We start from the raw sequence: 14,328 nt of genomic DNA on the forward strand, positions 1-14,328 counted from the left end.
AAAATAACATTAGATAATTGTGTCCATAAAAAAAAAATTCAAAATCGACAACGTTATCTGACACAATGACGCCCCCTCCCTGTCGGGAGAAAGCACTCGGTTTATGACTCTGGATGCACCGACTGGCAAGGCGGAGCGTTTGTTTTATAACAGCGGACTCTGTACACTTTTTGTTGTTGATATTTTGTAGTTTGAGCTCATTGTAGTAGGCTAATTCACCGCATGGTTTTTATCCGGGACACTTTTTTACCTTTGTGTGTCTGTTTCGAGATTGGTACCCTTATTGGAAGGCAATGCCATTTTAGTTTAAACATCTTAGTATAATTTGATACATCATTTGTATTGCATGTATAACTTCCCTTGGTCGTTGAATAAGTGGTATTGGTTATACAAATGATATATTTTATGTTATTATATAATATATATATATATATTTCTATATATATAGTTATTATATTATATTATATTGATATTCCGAAAGCTGCTTGTGTTTACCTAACATTTCATCATGGCGGCAGACGATGTGTAACAAATCGAGCCACCCTATACATTGGAGGGGCGTCGGCATTTGCAGCGGGAGCGCGCTGCTCGTGCAGTTGCTGGCGAATGGACGGACAACATGGACGATCCGCGGGACGTTCAAACTTTCAAGCGAAACGGAAGCACCGGGTCGTTCTTATCGGCCGGTTCCGCAGTCGCTATGGAGATAAAACAGAAGAAAATACGACAGAGTACACTATTCCTGCAAACAGAGGTATGACGGTAAACGTTACCGTACACCGTAAACACGTTCCATAATGACGTTTCAGTTGGCGACTGAGGGGCGCAACGTTACTGACGTAAACACGACGTGAACACGCGAAACTGCGTCTTTTTACTCATTTTACAACGAGCCTATTCAATAGGCCGTGATCTAGTCACGTTTTAATAACGATGTAGGTTTTCTAACGTCTCCTCCTCGGGCATTCACACACTGGCTTTTAGTTCCCTGAGACAAAGCTGGGTGGGAGGGTCGGTTATCCAATACGGGAGTTGACCCTTTGAACGCCACTCCGCTCCCTGAAACCAGAGCCCCGCACTCTGCATTGTTGAATGCGGAACTAAAGCGCTCCTTCTGGCTCTAACGGATGTCATTGCATAGTTTTCTCAGGTTCCTAGGAAGCTGTCGGTGCATATTTGTGTTTGTGATATGGAGATTGATGATGTTTGTGTGTTTAAAACAACTGCTAAATCTAAACGTCACTTGACTATATATAACCCACCAAGACCAAAGTCCATACCAGTTTGGAAAAGTGGTATTTTAAATTCAAAATAAACTTAATCTTCATACTCCTTCTAGGCCACAAATATGTCAGCTTGAACTTCCCACATACATATTTCCTGCTAATACCTTTTTATTTTTGTGTGGCATGCCATACATATATTCCATCTACATAAAGTTGTGTGCTCTCTATTTCGTCCCATCGGAGCATAAATAAACTATACAATATACGAACAGATTGTTACTGCTTTCCATAACCACATTCTGGACGCATCTTTTTAACTCACAACCAAAGAAGTTGTCTCCTCACACGACACGGTTGAGTTCACCTTTTGGTCTTAAAAGGGTTGTGTGTATATTTGTTTGTGTATATAATTGATGTCTTTATGAGTGAACAACACTGTAGAGGATTTAGTCTTGCCAAAAACAACATTTATTTCTCCCTTTTCTATGTTCCGCTTCTGTCCGAGAAGAACACGAATGTACAAGAAAAGCTGGACTTCGAGATGCGGATGCGTGAGGGCGCATACAAGCTGCTGCTGGCCTGCAGTAAGAGAGAGCAGGTTCTCAACGCCTCCAAGAACCTGCTGACCTGCAACGCCAGGATCAAGGCTTACCTCGCTCTGCTGCGGAAGAAGAAGGAGGAGCAGGAGGTGATCGGAGCGGCCGCGAGGTGAGGAGTTGGACGCTCGCTGTGTGGCGGGTGGCTCGTGGCGACTTTTATTGACTTGCACAGTTGCAATTCCTCATGTTCATCTCCAGCACATGTTTTCATAAGATTTGTATTATTTATTTATTTTTCAGATTTTCAGATCCAGGTGACCGTGTGCCCTGTAATGGGACGATCGCAATGTCTGGTAAGATTTCTCCCTTTTTACGAGAATCATTCAGCACTAGAGAGTGTCTGTGCGTAAAGACTATGACACCTACACCGACTTGTTTTAATAGTTTGTAAGATAACTTATTATCCCAAAATGGATATAGAGCTTTTTACAAATGAACTCTTAACCCTTGTGTTGCCTTCGGGTCATTTTGACCCGATTCAATATTTAACCCTCCTGTCGCCTTGGGGTCAATTTGACCCGATTCAATGTTTAATGTCGGTGTTCTTTCGGGAGTCAACAAACAAACATAAAGTACCTCACACTTAAACTTGGAAAACAATATTAATTCTAATAATTTTCTGGAGATTTTAATAGTTGGGGTCATATTGACCTCAAGCGTAAAATATGTTAGTAAATATAAAGGTAACAGGAGGGTGAAACATTGAATCGGGTCATATTGACCAACCAAGGGCTACAGGGTGAAACATTGAATCGGGTCAAATTGACCCGAAGGCAACAATTCAATTCAATTCAGTTTATTTGTATAGCCCAATTTCACAAATTACAAATTTGTCTCGGAGTGCTTTACAATCTGTACACATAGACATCCCTGCCCCAAAACCTCACATCGGACCAGGAAAAACTCCCAAATAACCCTTCAGGGGAAAAAGGGAAGAAACCTGGAGGAGAGCAACAGAGGAGGATCCCTCTCCTAGGATGGACAGATGCAATAGATGTAATGTGTACAGAAGGACAGATTTAGAGTTAAAATACATTCAATGAATATGACAGAGTGTATGAATAGTTCATAGTAGGCATATTCCACGATGGAGACCTCCACGATCCATCAGGCAGATGGTGGGGAGGAGGAGTGGGCGGAGTCTCAACAGGACAGTGGCGTAGTCATGAGCAGGAATTCCACGACCCAGACGATCCATCAGGCAACACAAGGGTTAAGAGGGTTTCGTTGTTCATTAATGTTTCCCCTCTGCTGATTTAGGGCTGCGCATCCCTCTGATGTGGAGGGACTCGGCCTACTTTAACAACAGAGGCAGTAAGTCCGTCTTTGTTTTGCTCCCACTGCTGCCCTCTGTTCATCTGCGCCTCGTGTTACACCGTCTGACACACGGTCCATCCCTTGTGTTCGATAGGCTCCCGTCGGGTGGCGGTGTTCTGTGTGATGCAGATTGGCTCGGAGGTGTTTGACACAGAGATGGTGGTGGTGGACAGATCCGTCACTGACATCTGCTTTGAGGGAGTCACCGTCTTGTAAGTATCTCGTCTCGATATGCAATATAATACACGTACAACAGCTGCTCGTACTTTTCGGAAGACCCTTTTGGTGCTGCTGTACAGTACGGGAAATAAATGTCTTTATTGTGGAGAATATATTATATTAACCCTTGTGTTGCCTTCGGGTCATTTTGACCCGATTCAATATTTAAGAGTATGTTGCTGGAAATTTGTTCTTTATTTATAATCAATATCAGAATATGCATTTTCAGTTATTTCTTCCGTGACAATGCAATCACATTTATTATTTAAGTATTTTTTTTAACATCTTTTGTTATTTAGTTCATGTTCTGATTGAACATGTCTCTCTGTCCTCTTCTAGTAAAGATGTAGTTCCTGAGTTTGAGCTGAAGGTGGAGCTGTGGAGCTGTGCCCTGGACGAAGAGCTCACGATGGTGAATACGCCAAAGAAACTGGCCAAGAAGCTGCGCAGCTCCTTTGGAAAGACGGCTGGGAAGAAGCTGTGCCCTCTGCTGGACAATCCAGACCCTGACACCTTCCTGCAGTCCAACCCTATACCCGTGTATGTATTGCCCCATAAAACCCCTTTCAGACTCTTGGCTCGAAATCTAAAATTCTTGCAGCTGGGAACAGACTCAATTCTGGCTTGTTCCTGGAACAAATGGTGTAGACACACTGAACACTGACTTAATCCAATATTTTGGGCTTTTGAATACTGATATGCTCCCTTCAGACATTCACAGTTTTTTTTCCCAGCCAATAACATCTATTTTATTTGAGTGCTTTTAATGTTCCTGCCCAGCTGTGTTTTATTTATAGTTACTAGCATTCAAATCTCTCAAACTGAACATCTGTAAGTCATGTAAACCAGCTGTCTGAGGAGAAGAAATATTGGGATCATTAGGCCCATGAACAAAGAGATAATTTCCACAAAGCAAATAGTGCAGAGAATGAGTGCACATGTTTGAGTTGAAGGGTTAGTCTTTGTATATTGACGTGTCTTTAATATTCGGGTTAGAGTTGAGCATGAATCCTTTATGGCCCGGGAAGCTATGGAATGAAAATAAGTCAATGCAGCAGCCTTTAAAGAATGCTAAACTGTGTCTGTGTGTGTGTGTTTATACTTATAACTAGTGGAGCCAAGTACAGCCTACTGGCCTACACGTCGCTGTGTCTGCCTGAGGATGAAGGCAGCTTTCAGTCTCACTCCCTCATTGTCCTCCAAGACGGTAAGAAACTTAATATCTGGGGATATGAAGGGATTGTGCTTTTTAGTCCCTGATTTGAATCAGTAATGTAATAACACAGTGTTTTTACACCATTACAATGCAACTCTAAAATCCAACAACATAACCTGTGATTTCACCTTGTAAAACCTTTCTTGCTTCGCATGCGTCATTAAATGGATAAGAATGTGAGTGCCGAGGCCAGTTTTTGTTTCTTGAGTTTGCACCGAGTCGTTAGATCCACGCCGCATAGTTTGGGTTATTGTTCAAGCTCATATGACAAGAAGTTATGTGACGCAAACATAAACCATCTCTCTCATATGTGTGTTTGAGACGTACTGTAACACCACACCTTTGTAACTTTAAACGTTTTATTTCAAATAGTTAACAAATGTCTAAAAAAAAAACATTGTTTGATCGTGTGGTGGTTTTTACTCCTTTCACTTAAGATTGAAACCATTCTTTATAAGTGCCTTTTATCTTTTCATAAAGCATACAGTACTTTATTAACATGAAGGTTTTATTGCCCCTGCTGCTCTCCATCCACACAGCTGAGTGGTCCTCCTGGCTCCCACTTTATGGCAACCTGTGCTGCCGGTTGGTGGCCCAGCCGACCTGCATGACGCAGAGCATGACGAGCGGCTACCTGAGCCAGAAAGTGCGTTCACTCACTGCTGTTCTCATTATCATCGGCTCAATAGACGGTTCCTGGGTTAATACGTCAGCGTTTTCTCCTGGTTATTTTCAGCTGAACGTGGAGGGGATGAACCGCTGCTGCAGTCTTTACTGTGTGCTGAGTTCTGGCATGTTGTCCTGTTACTTCACCCCGGAAGAAATTGATGCTAAAGTGCAGCCCACTCTCAATGTACCCGTCAACAAGGTAAGACAGATTCTCTATTTGATGCATCATCAGTACTATTACACTGAATTATAAATCAGATACATAATTCCTTTTTAATTTGACAGAATAACTATATATATGTAATAATAAAATTATAATACAATGTTAAATTCCGCATTACTCACTGAGATCCTTGCATCTTTGGCATTTTCCTGCTGAATCATTTAGTTTCCTGCAATATCAGTGATATACTGTTGTTTGGTGCATCTCTGGAATAGCACCGTCACCTCATGCGAAGTGGATGTGCTGTGTTGTGTCTGCAGGACACCCGGATCCGTGTGATGGAGAAAGAGTCCGCAAGGCAGAAATCCAGGAGTCTGTCCATCATCAACCCTTCACCACAGGGGTCCGAGACCATCGTCTTCACCACGGAAACCAGCCAGGAGCTGGAGGAGTGGATGGACGCCCTCCACCAGCACCTCTATGATCAGAGTGAGTGTGTTTCAGTGTAAACATACAGCAGAAGTGTGTGTGTGTGTGTGTGTGTGTGTGTATAGAAAGTATAGGTTGCATACAGTGTGTACAGAGCAGGTATGCTCCCTAAAAAGTGCTTGTGGTGGAGTGTGTGTATGTCAGTATGTTTGGCCAAGAAAGGTTTCTGAACATATATTGAGTTAAACTTGGCGAGAAAAGATATTTTATAACCTTTTATATGTCTCTCTTTCATGGCTCTCCTTGTTTACAACCAGGCCAGTGGCTACAATGCTGCAACAAGCTAATGAAGATTGAGGTCGCGTCACCACGGAAACCATCACTCTTCCTCACCAAGCAGGCGGACTCTGTTTACAATGACCTCAGTGAGTAATTGGAGCAAGCGGGTGAGGTGACTGAGGCCGAGGCTGATAATTCGCTGACATCAGGATTTGTATATTACATCTATTTATAGAAGATATGATGCTCAAAACAAATGGGACACCTCATTGGAGCAAACATTTATTAACCACACATAATAGTTATCATTTCAGTTGTGAAGCATTTAGAAAAAATCACTTTAATCAAATATAATAATAAAGAAAATCCGCCAATTTTTGCCTAATTTATTTGACTTCACTTCAATGTTTTTCTTTTTTTGACGTGCAGGTATAAATTCACCTGGCAAGTTTGAGGGCATCACAGACATCATCCACAACAAGATCGAGGAAACGGATGGCCGCTATCTGATTGGCCCCGAAGAGGAGAAGGAGGCTCCTAATTGGTCCTCGCTGTTTGAAGGGTCCCATTCGGTGGTCGTGCAGAGGGCTATTCTGTCCCAGAGCAAAACCTCCACCCCTTGTTCAAGCCCCAACACCAACACCAGCTCTACATCCATCAGCAACAAGAAGCGCCGTGCTCCACCCCCGCCCGCTCACAAGGAGCCTCATGCTCCTCCCAGCCGCCCTACCAGACCTCCCCTTCCCACCTCTCTTCCTCACCCTCATCCTCCCCCTCCCTCATACCAGGAGAAGGAGAACTCCGGCACTTGCGCTCCACGCCCGGCCACCAGGTCCAAAACTGGCAGACCATCCCTGGATGCCAAATTCTCTGCCATCATTCAGCAGCTCCAGCGAAGCAACGCTGGAGGAGCTGGAGCCCTCAGCCGGAAACACGCCCCACTGGGCGTCCTGGATGTACAACCACAAAGTCAGCCTCAGCCGGAGCACCAGAACCACAGCACTGATGCCACAGGTGAACATGCCTTCCTCAGACCGAGTCACGGTCCTGGTCCTGTTCCTGCAGCGAAGAGCAAACTGAGGAAGTCTATCCGGGAGAGGATGAACCGTAAAGCCTTGTGATCTTTGACCTTAAACAACAACTAACCTTCCCACTAATATGAATACCTACAACACAGTTAGAACTTTTTTAATGAGCTCAGTGGTGATGATAAAATCAGTTTCCAAAGTATATTTTACTGCTCCTAAATAGCAATACTTTTATAGTTTGGACATGACGATTACGTCATGCTCAATTTTGGGAAATATGTTTCATGACGCAAGTTGAATGACAAGTAACTCATCTGTACACTAAATATGAAGCTGGAGGCGCTTAGCTTAGCATAAAGACCGGAATCGTCAAGCCTTGCTCGGTCCAGAAGGAGACAAAATCAGCCTCCCAGCATCTCTAAAAATCACTAATTGAGAATTATTTCGGAATCCAAAAACTGAAGCGTAAAATGCCACATTTTAAAGGAGGGCTCTGCAACACTTTCATGGTTGGGAGCCGTGACTTACTGGAGTGGATCTGAGAGGCTTCAGACTACTTATCTGCCACATAACTGTAAACCCACAACAAGTTATTTTAATTATTAGTTTTTTGTAAAGATGAAATAAACAATACACATTTAGTGAGCTTTAAAGGGCTTGGTTGGTAGATTAATTTAACCTTTAGACAGTCAGGCTAGCCGTTTCCCCCTGCTTTCAGTCTTTAAGCTAAGATAACCATCTACGGGCTCCCATTTCATATCGCACTGATGGATAAAAGAGTGGTATCGACTTTCTCATCGTATTTCCCAAAATGTCGACCTATTACTGTAACCTTAAGGATGGGTGCGTGTCGTGGTCTCTTCAAAACAAAGGGTCCTCCCAATGTCCATCACGGCGACCCTAATCCCAGTCGACACCTCATCTCACAATATCAATACTGTACTCTCCATTTAAGAACTCTTTCACATGCAGCGAACCAACAGATGCAATTGAAGGCTGTACGTTGGCCCGAGCGACGACATCATCAATCCCACTAAAGTAGAAAGGCTTATTTCTCAGCTCTGGAACATGGGCCGAAGAAAGAGCTTTAGCAAAAGCACTCAAATTGGAATTGATCCATTGGCCGACTGAACGAGTCATTCCTTTTGGAACTATTGACTTCTTCCACTCACTGTGACAACTTTATGACCACTATAGCTGATTTTAAGGGAACGGGATTTTAGGAGCAATTGCAAGCCCTAATGTGACTTCTCCATTTCTCAGAGGTCTTAATAATGGAGTGACCTTGGTTTTCAGTGACTACACAGTATGTCCAACATAATCTTAACGCGGCAGCCTGTAAATGCCATGAACCTAATCGAATGAATCACTCTTAGGAGTGACTACAATAATGAATGCCCTTGTGTTTTGAACATATCCAATACTGACAGACAAAAGGGCATTTCAACCACTTAACAGTCACATGTTGAAGAAAGTTCTTCAGAATTACACACAGTGTGCGAAACATTAGGTTTCGCCTTTTCTGAAATTGGCTGGGCAGATGAAGAAGCAATGTGGCGAAAGCTGCAATCCCATATATTTTTTATCTCACCCCCTAAAATTCTGTTTAATGGAGGAGGGGGGGGGGGGTCGTTTTTGGGGGGTGGATTACAGGAGGATTTAGTTTAAGGTTTCAAAGAACCCCAGAACGGATGGCACAAAAGAGGATGCTGCTCAATATCAGCAAGGTTTTCTAGACTCGGCATGTTCTACCGACACATTAGTCACTTTGATTTAGTATTTTATGTACCTGGAAAAACAAGTTATGGTTCCTGGGTCAAACCTCAAAGCATTAGGTTCAACTGAGGCTGATGTAGTTGTACCTCAGTCTGTTATATTGCACTTCCTGTGTTGTCCATCATAATCTCTGCAATTTTCAGTTCCAGTGAGCATGCGAGAGACGAAGGAACATCGAATTACATGGCAGTGTTGCTGACAATTACTATGAAGGCTAATGTTTCTGTAGTATTTCATCTTAACTCTGTAATGCGAGTGAAAGGAGGAAATGTTGCCCCTGTGGCTATTAAGCATGAGGGAAAGCATCTAAATGTACTAACTGCTTCATGACTAAACAAGGACTAAATGTGTTTCATCAAACTAATGAGCCAGATTGACAATGTTTTTTATAATATTTGTATTTTATACGACCGCAATAATTCTTTGTCTTGTTATTGATTTTAAATGTTCTGTAATTCCTTTTCATAGTATACTACTGCCATGTCATCTCAAATTTACTTTAACATATTAATTATTTAGACTTTAAGTGGCACTTTGGTTATGTACAAGTAAGTAGGGAACGGAATGCATTAATATTGCCGTAGTGCAGAATAATCTGTGTATAGTGCAATGTTAGAAAATTAATCTGCTATTTATGTTTCTCAAAAAGTGCAATTTTCTCCTCGATCTGTTCATCGTTGTCTTGACATCTTAACTGTATATTTTATTTTTTTGTGCTTATCTGCAATAAAACGGCCTACATATCTACCCGGGTGAGGCTGCTTTATTTTTGCTGAGCTTGGAAGTATCACTGAATATGTTTCATGGTTAAGGTTTACCAAGGGGTGGCAATAAATGTCAAAGCATATCTTTTATTGCAGCCCAACACACATCCCATAGAGATACACTCACAGGCACATTGCTCTACTGCAGCAAATACTGGAGAGGCTTGTCTGGCTTTGAGCCCAGAGGTAGCCTGTTGTGAAGATTAAGGCGGATGGAATCTCATAGCCAGATAATGGTATTACAATAATAAAACCCCATTCACACTGCATTTACTCATGGGAAGAAAGAAAAGAAGAACAACACATTGATGTTAGTACACTGGCATTAAATATCAGTTTATTCAGCCCTCGCTATTTATCTGCACTTCAGTTAAAGAACACAACTGAGGAAACATGAGTAGATAGTAAAATATTTTAATTAAATATACAGGAGGTCATATCATACAAAATGTCTTTTATTTTTTTGTCTTGCTCGCCAGCTGGGTGATTGGTAAACAGATGGCTACTGTATCAAAAACACTTTCAGGATGCACATTAATGGAAACGACGTGGGGAAAATAAAAAGTGAAACGACGAGAAATAAAAAATAATATCCTAATTCTTAAATTGTAGTGTTCGTTTAAATCTAACATGATCACGGTGATCTTGAAACAGCGCAAACAAGGGGCACAGCTAGATTGTGTAACGGATTTTTATACTGTGTTTGTACTATTTACAGATTATAACAGTTTATATGATAACAACCACGCGGTACTATCTACAGTGCTATTTACATAGAAAATAAGACGAGAGATAGGGGTTGCTGTGAATTGATCCCGTAAGAATGTTCTGTACAGGAGCCAGCATTAATGCCAGTTTTACCTACACACAGCAATGTACAGTACTTTATCGGAAATGAATGTCTTTATCCAAGTATTCAGTTCAACTTCACACAGACATTTACAGCTTTTTCTTCCTTCTCTTCCTTTGAAACACCAGACTGTGTATTTCCACTATCCTGGATTGCAATTATAGTGGTTGTAAAAGCCAGAGCAGGTGTTGTCGTTTCACCTCAGGCCATGGAGCATGGCATATTTTATGGAGTCTGGTAGCTTTTCATCACTGCTAGAAAACACCTAAAGCACACATGCCCTGCGGATGACAGACACCAGACCTGTGTCGATATCAGTAAATCTTTTCAGCTTCTTCTATAATTGACTGTCTGACGCAGTTCAGCAAAGTAAATAGAGTCATTAAGCACTAACGTTAACCATAAGGTTAAAGCATAACTGTTTACATTAAGAAAAAGAAATGTTGTGCCTTAACTATCAAGTCTGGTGTCTGAAAGCCAAGTGTGCCAACTAGTTCTTGTATGAATGTCTGTGCGCTGCATTTCAGACGAGAGTGACAGTAATATTGATATTCCTACCCTGCTACAGAAGATAAACCTTAACGACTGTAGTGCTAACTCTAATCCAAGACTGCGAAAGGCACAGATATTTGCAAAGCAATAATATCCTAAGTGACAACATTCCTATCAAATCATACAGTGAGTCTTTTCAGCGTGTTGAATAAAAAAGAAAAAAAAGAGTCTGTTCACCAAAAGAGAGCTTTTCAAGTCGAGAACAAAAAGACGATTTCTTGTGGTGAGCATTCCACAGCAGACGGCTGCTTCATCATGCTGGTCCGACAGACGAAAACAAGCTGCTACAGTCTCCTCATCACAAGGGGCTTTAGGATCAAATTACTTTCAATTCAGAGAGTCAAAATTAAAACGTCTGTTCATTGACTGGCTAAAGAACATTCGGGAACTGTCAACAGATTGAACGTGTTGTATAATCTGGACTGAAATATATAACGTGGAGAAAGACCTGAACCGAGTAAAATGTGAGTCTACAGTACATATGTTTTACACAGCACCTTAGAATATCATGATACAACTATATTCAGCACCTCAGTGAGTGTTAATGTCGATGCCGAGGAGTCCGGGGGGATTAAATGTGGCACAAGCCGGCATCAGCTTTCAGCGTGAAGACATGTAAACAGACGCAACCCCGCCGGCTGCCTAAAGTGTGATAATGCACTAAACAGCTCTCGAAAATTGTTTGCAAGGCGAACGCAACAATATATATATTTATATATAAAGAATTTAATTTACGTCGTCATGTTACTTGTAGTGTTTTTTAAGCAAAAACAAACAAACAGTTTAGCCCTCAGATGCAGTAAACAAATGGCTTTTCTCTGTTGCCCTCCACTTTTCACACGTTCAGAGCAACAACCTGACACAACTGATTTGTGAGCACATACACACACACGAGCATTGTGCAAATAAGGATACGACGAGAACAAAAATATACAGTCAGTGGTGATAAAAAACAAATAACAGTGCAAAGTATATAAACAAATGCAAAACACAAATAGAAAAAAGAGAATGGAATTTTCAGTCTGAATGATGAGTTTATCAGTCTGTGATAAGTTTTATAATCAGTGTTTATTTTTCGACTGAGCCGCAATCCCCGAGCAAGAGAGACAGAAAAGACGAGAGGGAAAAGCTGAACAAGTTTGTGAGGATGAAGAAGGAGAGGGTGAAGTAACATCCTCCTCTCACAGTCTGGTGCTGGGGTGTACCGAGGACAGCTGAGGTGGTGGGAGGGTGGAGAGAGGGTACAGGTGGTGCAGTAGGTCCCCGTACAGTGCTGCCCCGCCAGGGTGCCTGTAGAAGTGGTGCGGGCTGGGGCTGGCGGCCAGCAGCTGCCTGTGAAACATCATGGAGTGGAAGGCTAACGGGGGCATGAGGGGAGACACTGCCGACTGGCTCTTCAGGTACTGCAGACCCGGGTGCTGGTGCAGCACGTCTCCTGGGGAGACCAGGCTGCCGGGTGGATACATGGCAGTGTAGAGGTGTGGAGGGTAGGTAGTGGTTGGGTGGCCCTCAGGGAGGTGGTTGTTGAGGTGAACGGCGTGGGCCGGCTCGGCTGGTTTGAGTTCTTCCGGGTCGCTGCGTCGGATCGCTCCGGCTGGGTGTACCGGCGTCACCACGCGGACCTTCCTTTCTGGAGCGTCCTCGCCCTCGTGCTCCGCGAGGCTTCGCTTACCGGGTCGAATGGGGCTGGCGAGGGACGAATCGCTCAACGTTTTCGGGCTGTGAAATGGCTGCGATGACTCTGCTGGGTTCTGTTTGGGGGAAGTGATGGTCATGGGAGGAACTCTGCACGCCTTAGGGTGGGAATCCAAACCCTGGTGCATGATGGAATACGGGAGATTGCAGAAAGAGGGCTTGGAGAAGGAGGACCCCCTCTGAGAGAGAGGTTTCGAGATGGTAAAGTCTCTGGGCTCATCGTCTGCCTCTCTCCTCTCTATGTGTGTTTGAGTCCTGTCACCGTAGTGAGATCTGTAGGCCAAGCCCTCTTGCTCTAGGCCGCCACAGACAAAGCTGCCTTCATGGTCTCTGATGTAGCGCTCCCTCCGATCTCCGTTGGGGAAGCCAACCATCCTCTCCTGACTCAGACAGCTCTCAGTTTGCCTGTACAGACTGTGGAGGTGGGGGGAGGAGTAGCAGTCGCCGGTGTAGCTCCGGGGCTGAGAAGCTGGGCCCTGGAGTAGCGTCTCCCCGGCGTTCTCCACACCATCCTGGGCATGGGCTTGGGGGAGATAGGGCTGCCACGGCGGGTTGACTTGAGGCTGGAGGTGACGGCTGGTCCGGCAGCTGTACGTCTCCGAGAGTTCCCCGGCAGCGCTTTTCTCGGAGGGCCCACTGGGGGCTTGTTGGTGAGGCTTGCTGCTCTGGGCATGCTGGATGACTGATGGCCTGAAGATGGGCGCTACCACCGGGATGCTGTCTGACAGACACCCGAGCCTCTGTCCTACCACCTCCTCATCGCCCTTCCTCTTCTCCCTCTCCCTTTCGGGTACTGATACGACAGGGAGAGAGGAAGTCGCCGTGGGATGCGGCGGCTGAAGAGAAGGAGACGTAAAGGAGAAAGGGTTGGACTCACACACTTGGGAGAGGAGCTTCTTTTTGGCTAAAGGAGACATGACCCCTTGGCTGGATTTGCAGTAGGCAGCCGTCTGTGCAGGGTTCTGGGTGGACTCCTTCTTTATGGCCACATAGTGTTCTTTCTCTGGGAAGGAATCTGTGCTCAAGTCTATACACTGTCTGTCTGCCTGCTTACACATCGGCAACACTTTCCCCACCCTCCCACCGTGGCTTTCTATGCAGTCTTTGGCCCTGGAAGAGGGCTCTGGCAGAGCAACATGTCCAGCAGGTCTGTTCTGGTCCCAACGGTGAGGCAGATACAGGATTTTAGGAATGAAATGTCCTTCAATTTGCTGTTCACAGGAGAGTTTCGCTTGGAGGGCCTCACTGATTTGCCTCCATTCAGGCCGGGGACCGGGCCCCGTATGGAGGGACAAACCAGCATGTGGGGCTCTGCAGTCTGACTCTTTGGGACAGAGTGAAGATGGCTGCTCAACTGCCAATGACTCCTCTTTCTTTAGGGTTACGTGTAACTCTTCCTCCTCTATTACAATTGGTTCATCTCTCAGAGATACCTCCTCTTCTATGTCTGTGGGGAGCTCTTGATTATCTTCTTTCTCCTTGGAGTCCTGTACGCAGAAAGAAATTATAGTTGTTACAGTTCAACACCAAAGAAATAGGACACTCT

At 44.0% G+C, this 14,328-nt stretch overlaps 2 protein-coding genes across 3 annotated transcripts in view; one reads left to right on the forward strand and one right to left on the reverse strand.

Moving 5' to 3' along the window:
* The first annotated feature begins 619 nt into the window (after nt 1-619).
* On the forward strand, nt 620-9,668 carry rtkn2 (rhotekin 2). 2 transcript variants are annotated; one of them, XM_056435569.1, is made up of 12 exons: nt 620-754; nt 1,735-1,934; nt 2,066-2,118; nt 3,086-3,139; nt 3,237-3,354; nt 3,701-3,901; nt 4,474-4,568; nt 5,117-5,223; nt 5,314-5,445; nt 5,685-5,898; nt 6,156-6,263; nt 6,547-9,668. In XM_056435569.1, the coding sequence occupies exons 1-12, from the start codon at nt 620-622 to the stop codon at nt 7,236-7,238; spliced, it is 2,109 nt and encodes a 702-aa protein (XP_056291544.1). In that variant the 3' UTR covers nt 7,239-9,668. The 2 variants fall into 2 exon arrangements, with proteins under 2 accessions (XP_056291544.1, XP_056291545.1); XM_056435570.1 differs by having other exon boundaries at nt 5,730-5,898.
* A 415-nt stretch (nt 9,669-10,083) lies between these two features.
* Nucleotides 10,084-14,328, reverse strand: part of arid5b (AT-rich interaction domain 5B) — a 70,828-nt gene continuing 66,583 nt past the window's right edge. The window contains exon 10 of the mRNA XM_056435783.1: nt 10,084-14,269. Coding sequence (XP_056291758.1) covers nt 12,269-14,269 — 2,001 coding nt within the window. The 3' untranslated portion in view covers nt 10,084-12,268. The remainder of the gene's footprint in view (nt 14,270-14,328) is intronic.

Source organism: Pseudoliparis swirei, chromosome 17, assembly GCF_029220125.1.
Source record: "Pseudoliparis swirei isolate HS2019 ecotype Mariana Trench chromosome 17, NWPU_hadal_v1, whole genome shotgun sequence".
Classification (NCBI taxonomy): domain Eukaryota; kingdom Metazoa; phylum Chordata; class Actinopteri; order Perciformes; family Liparidae; genus Pseudoliparis; species Pseudoliparis swirei.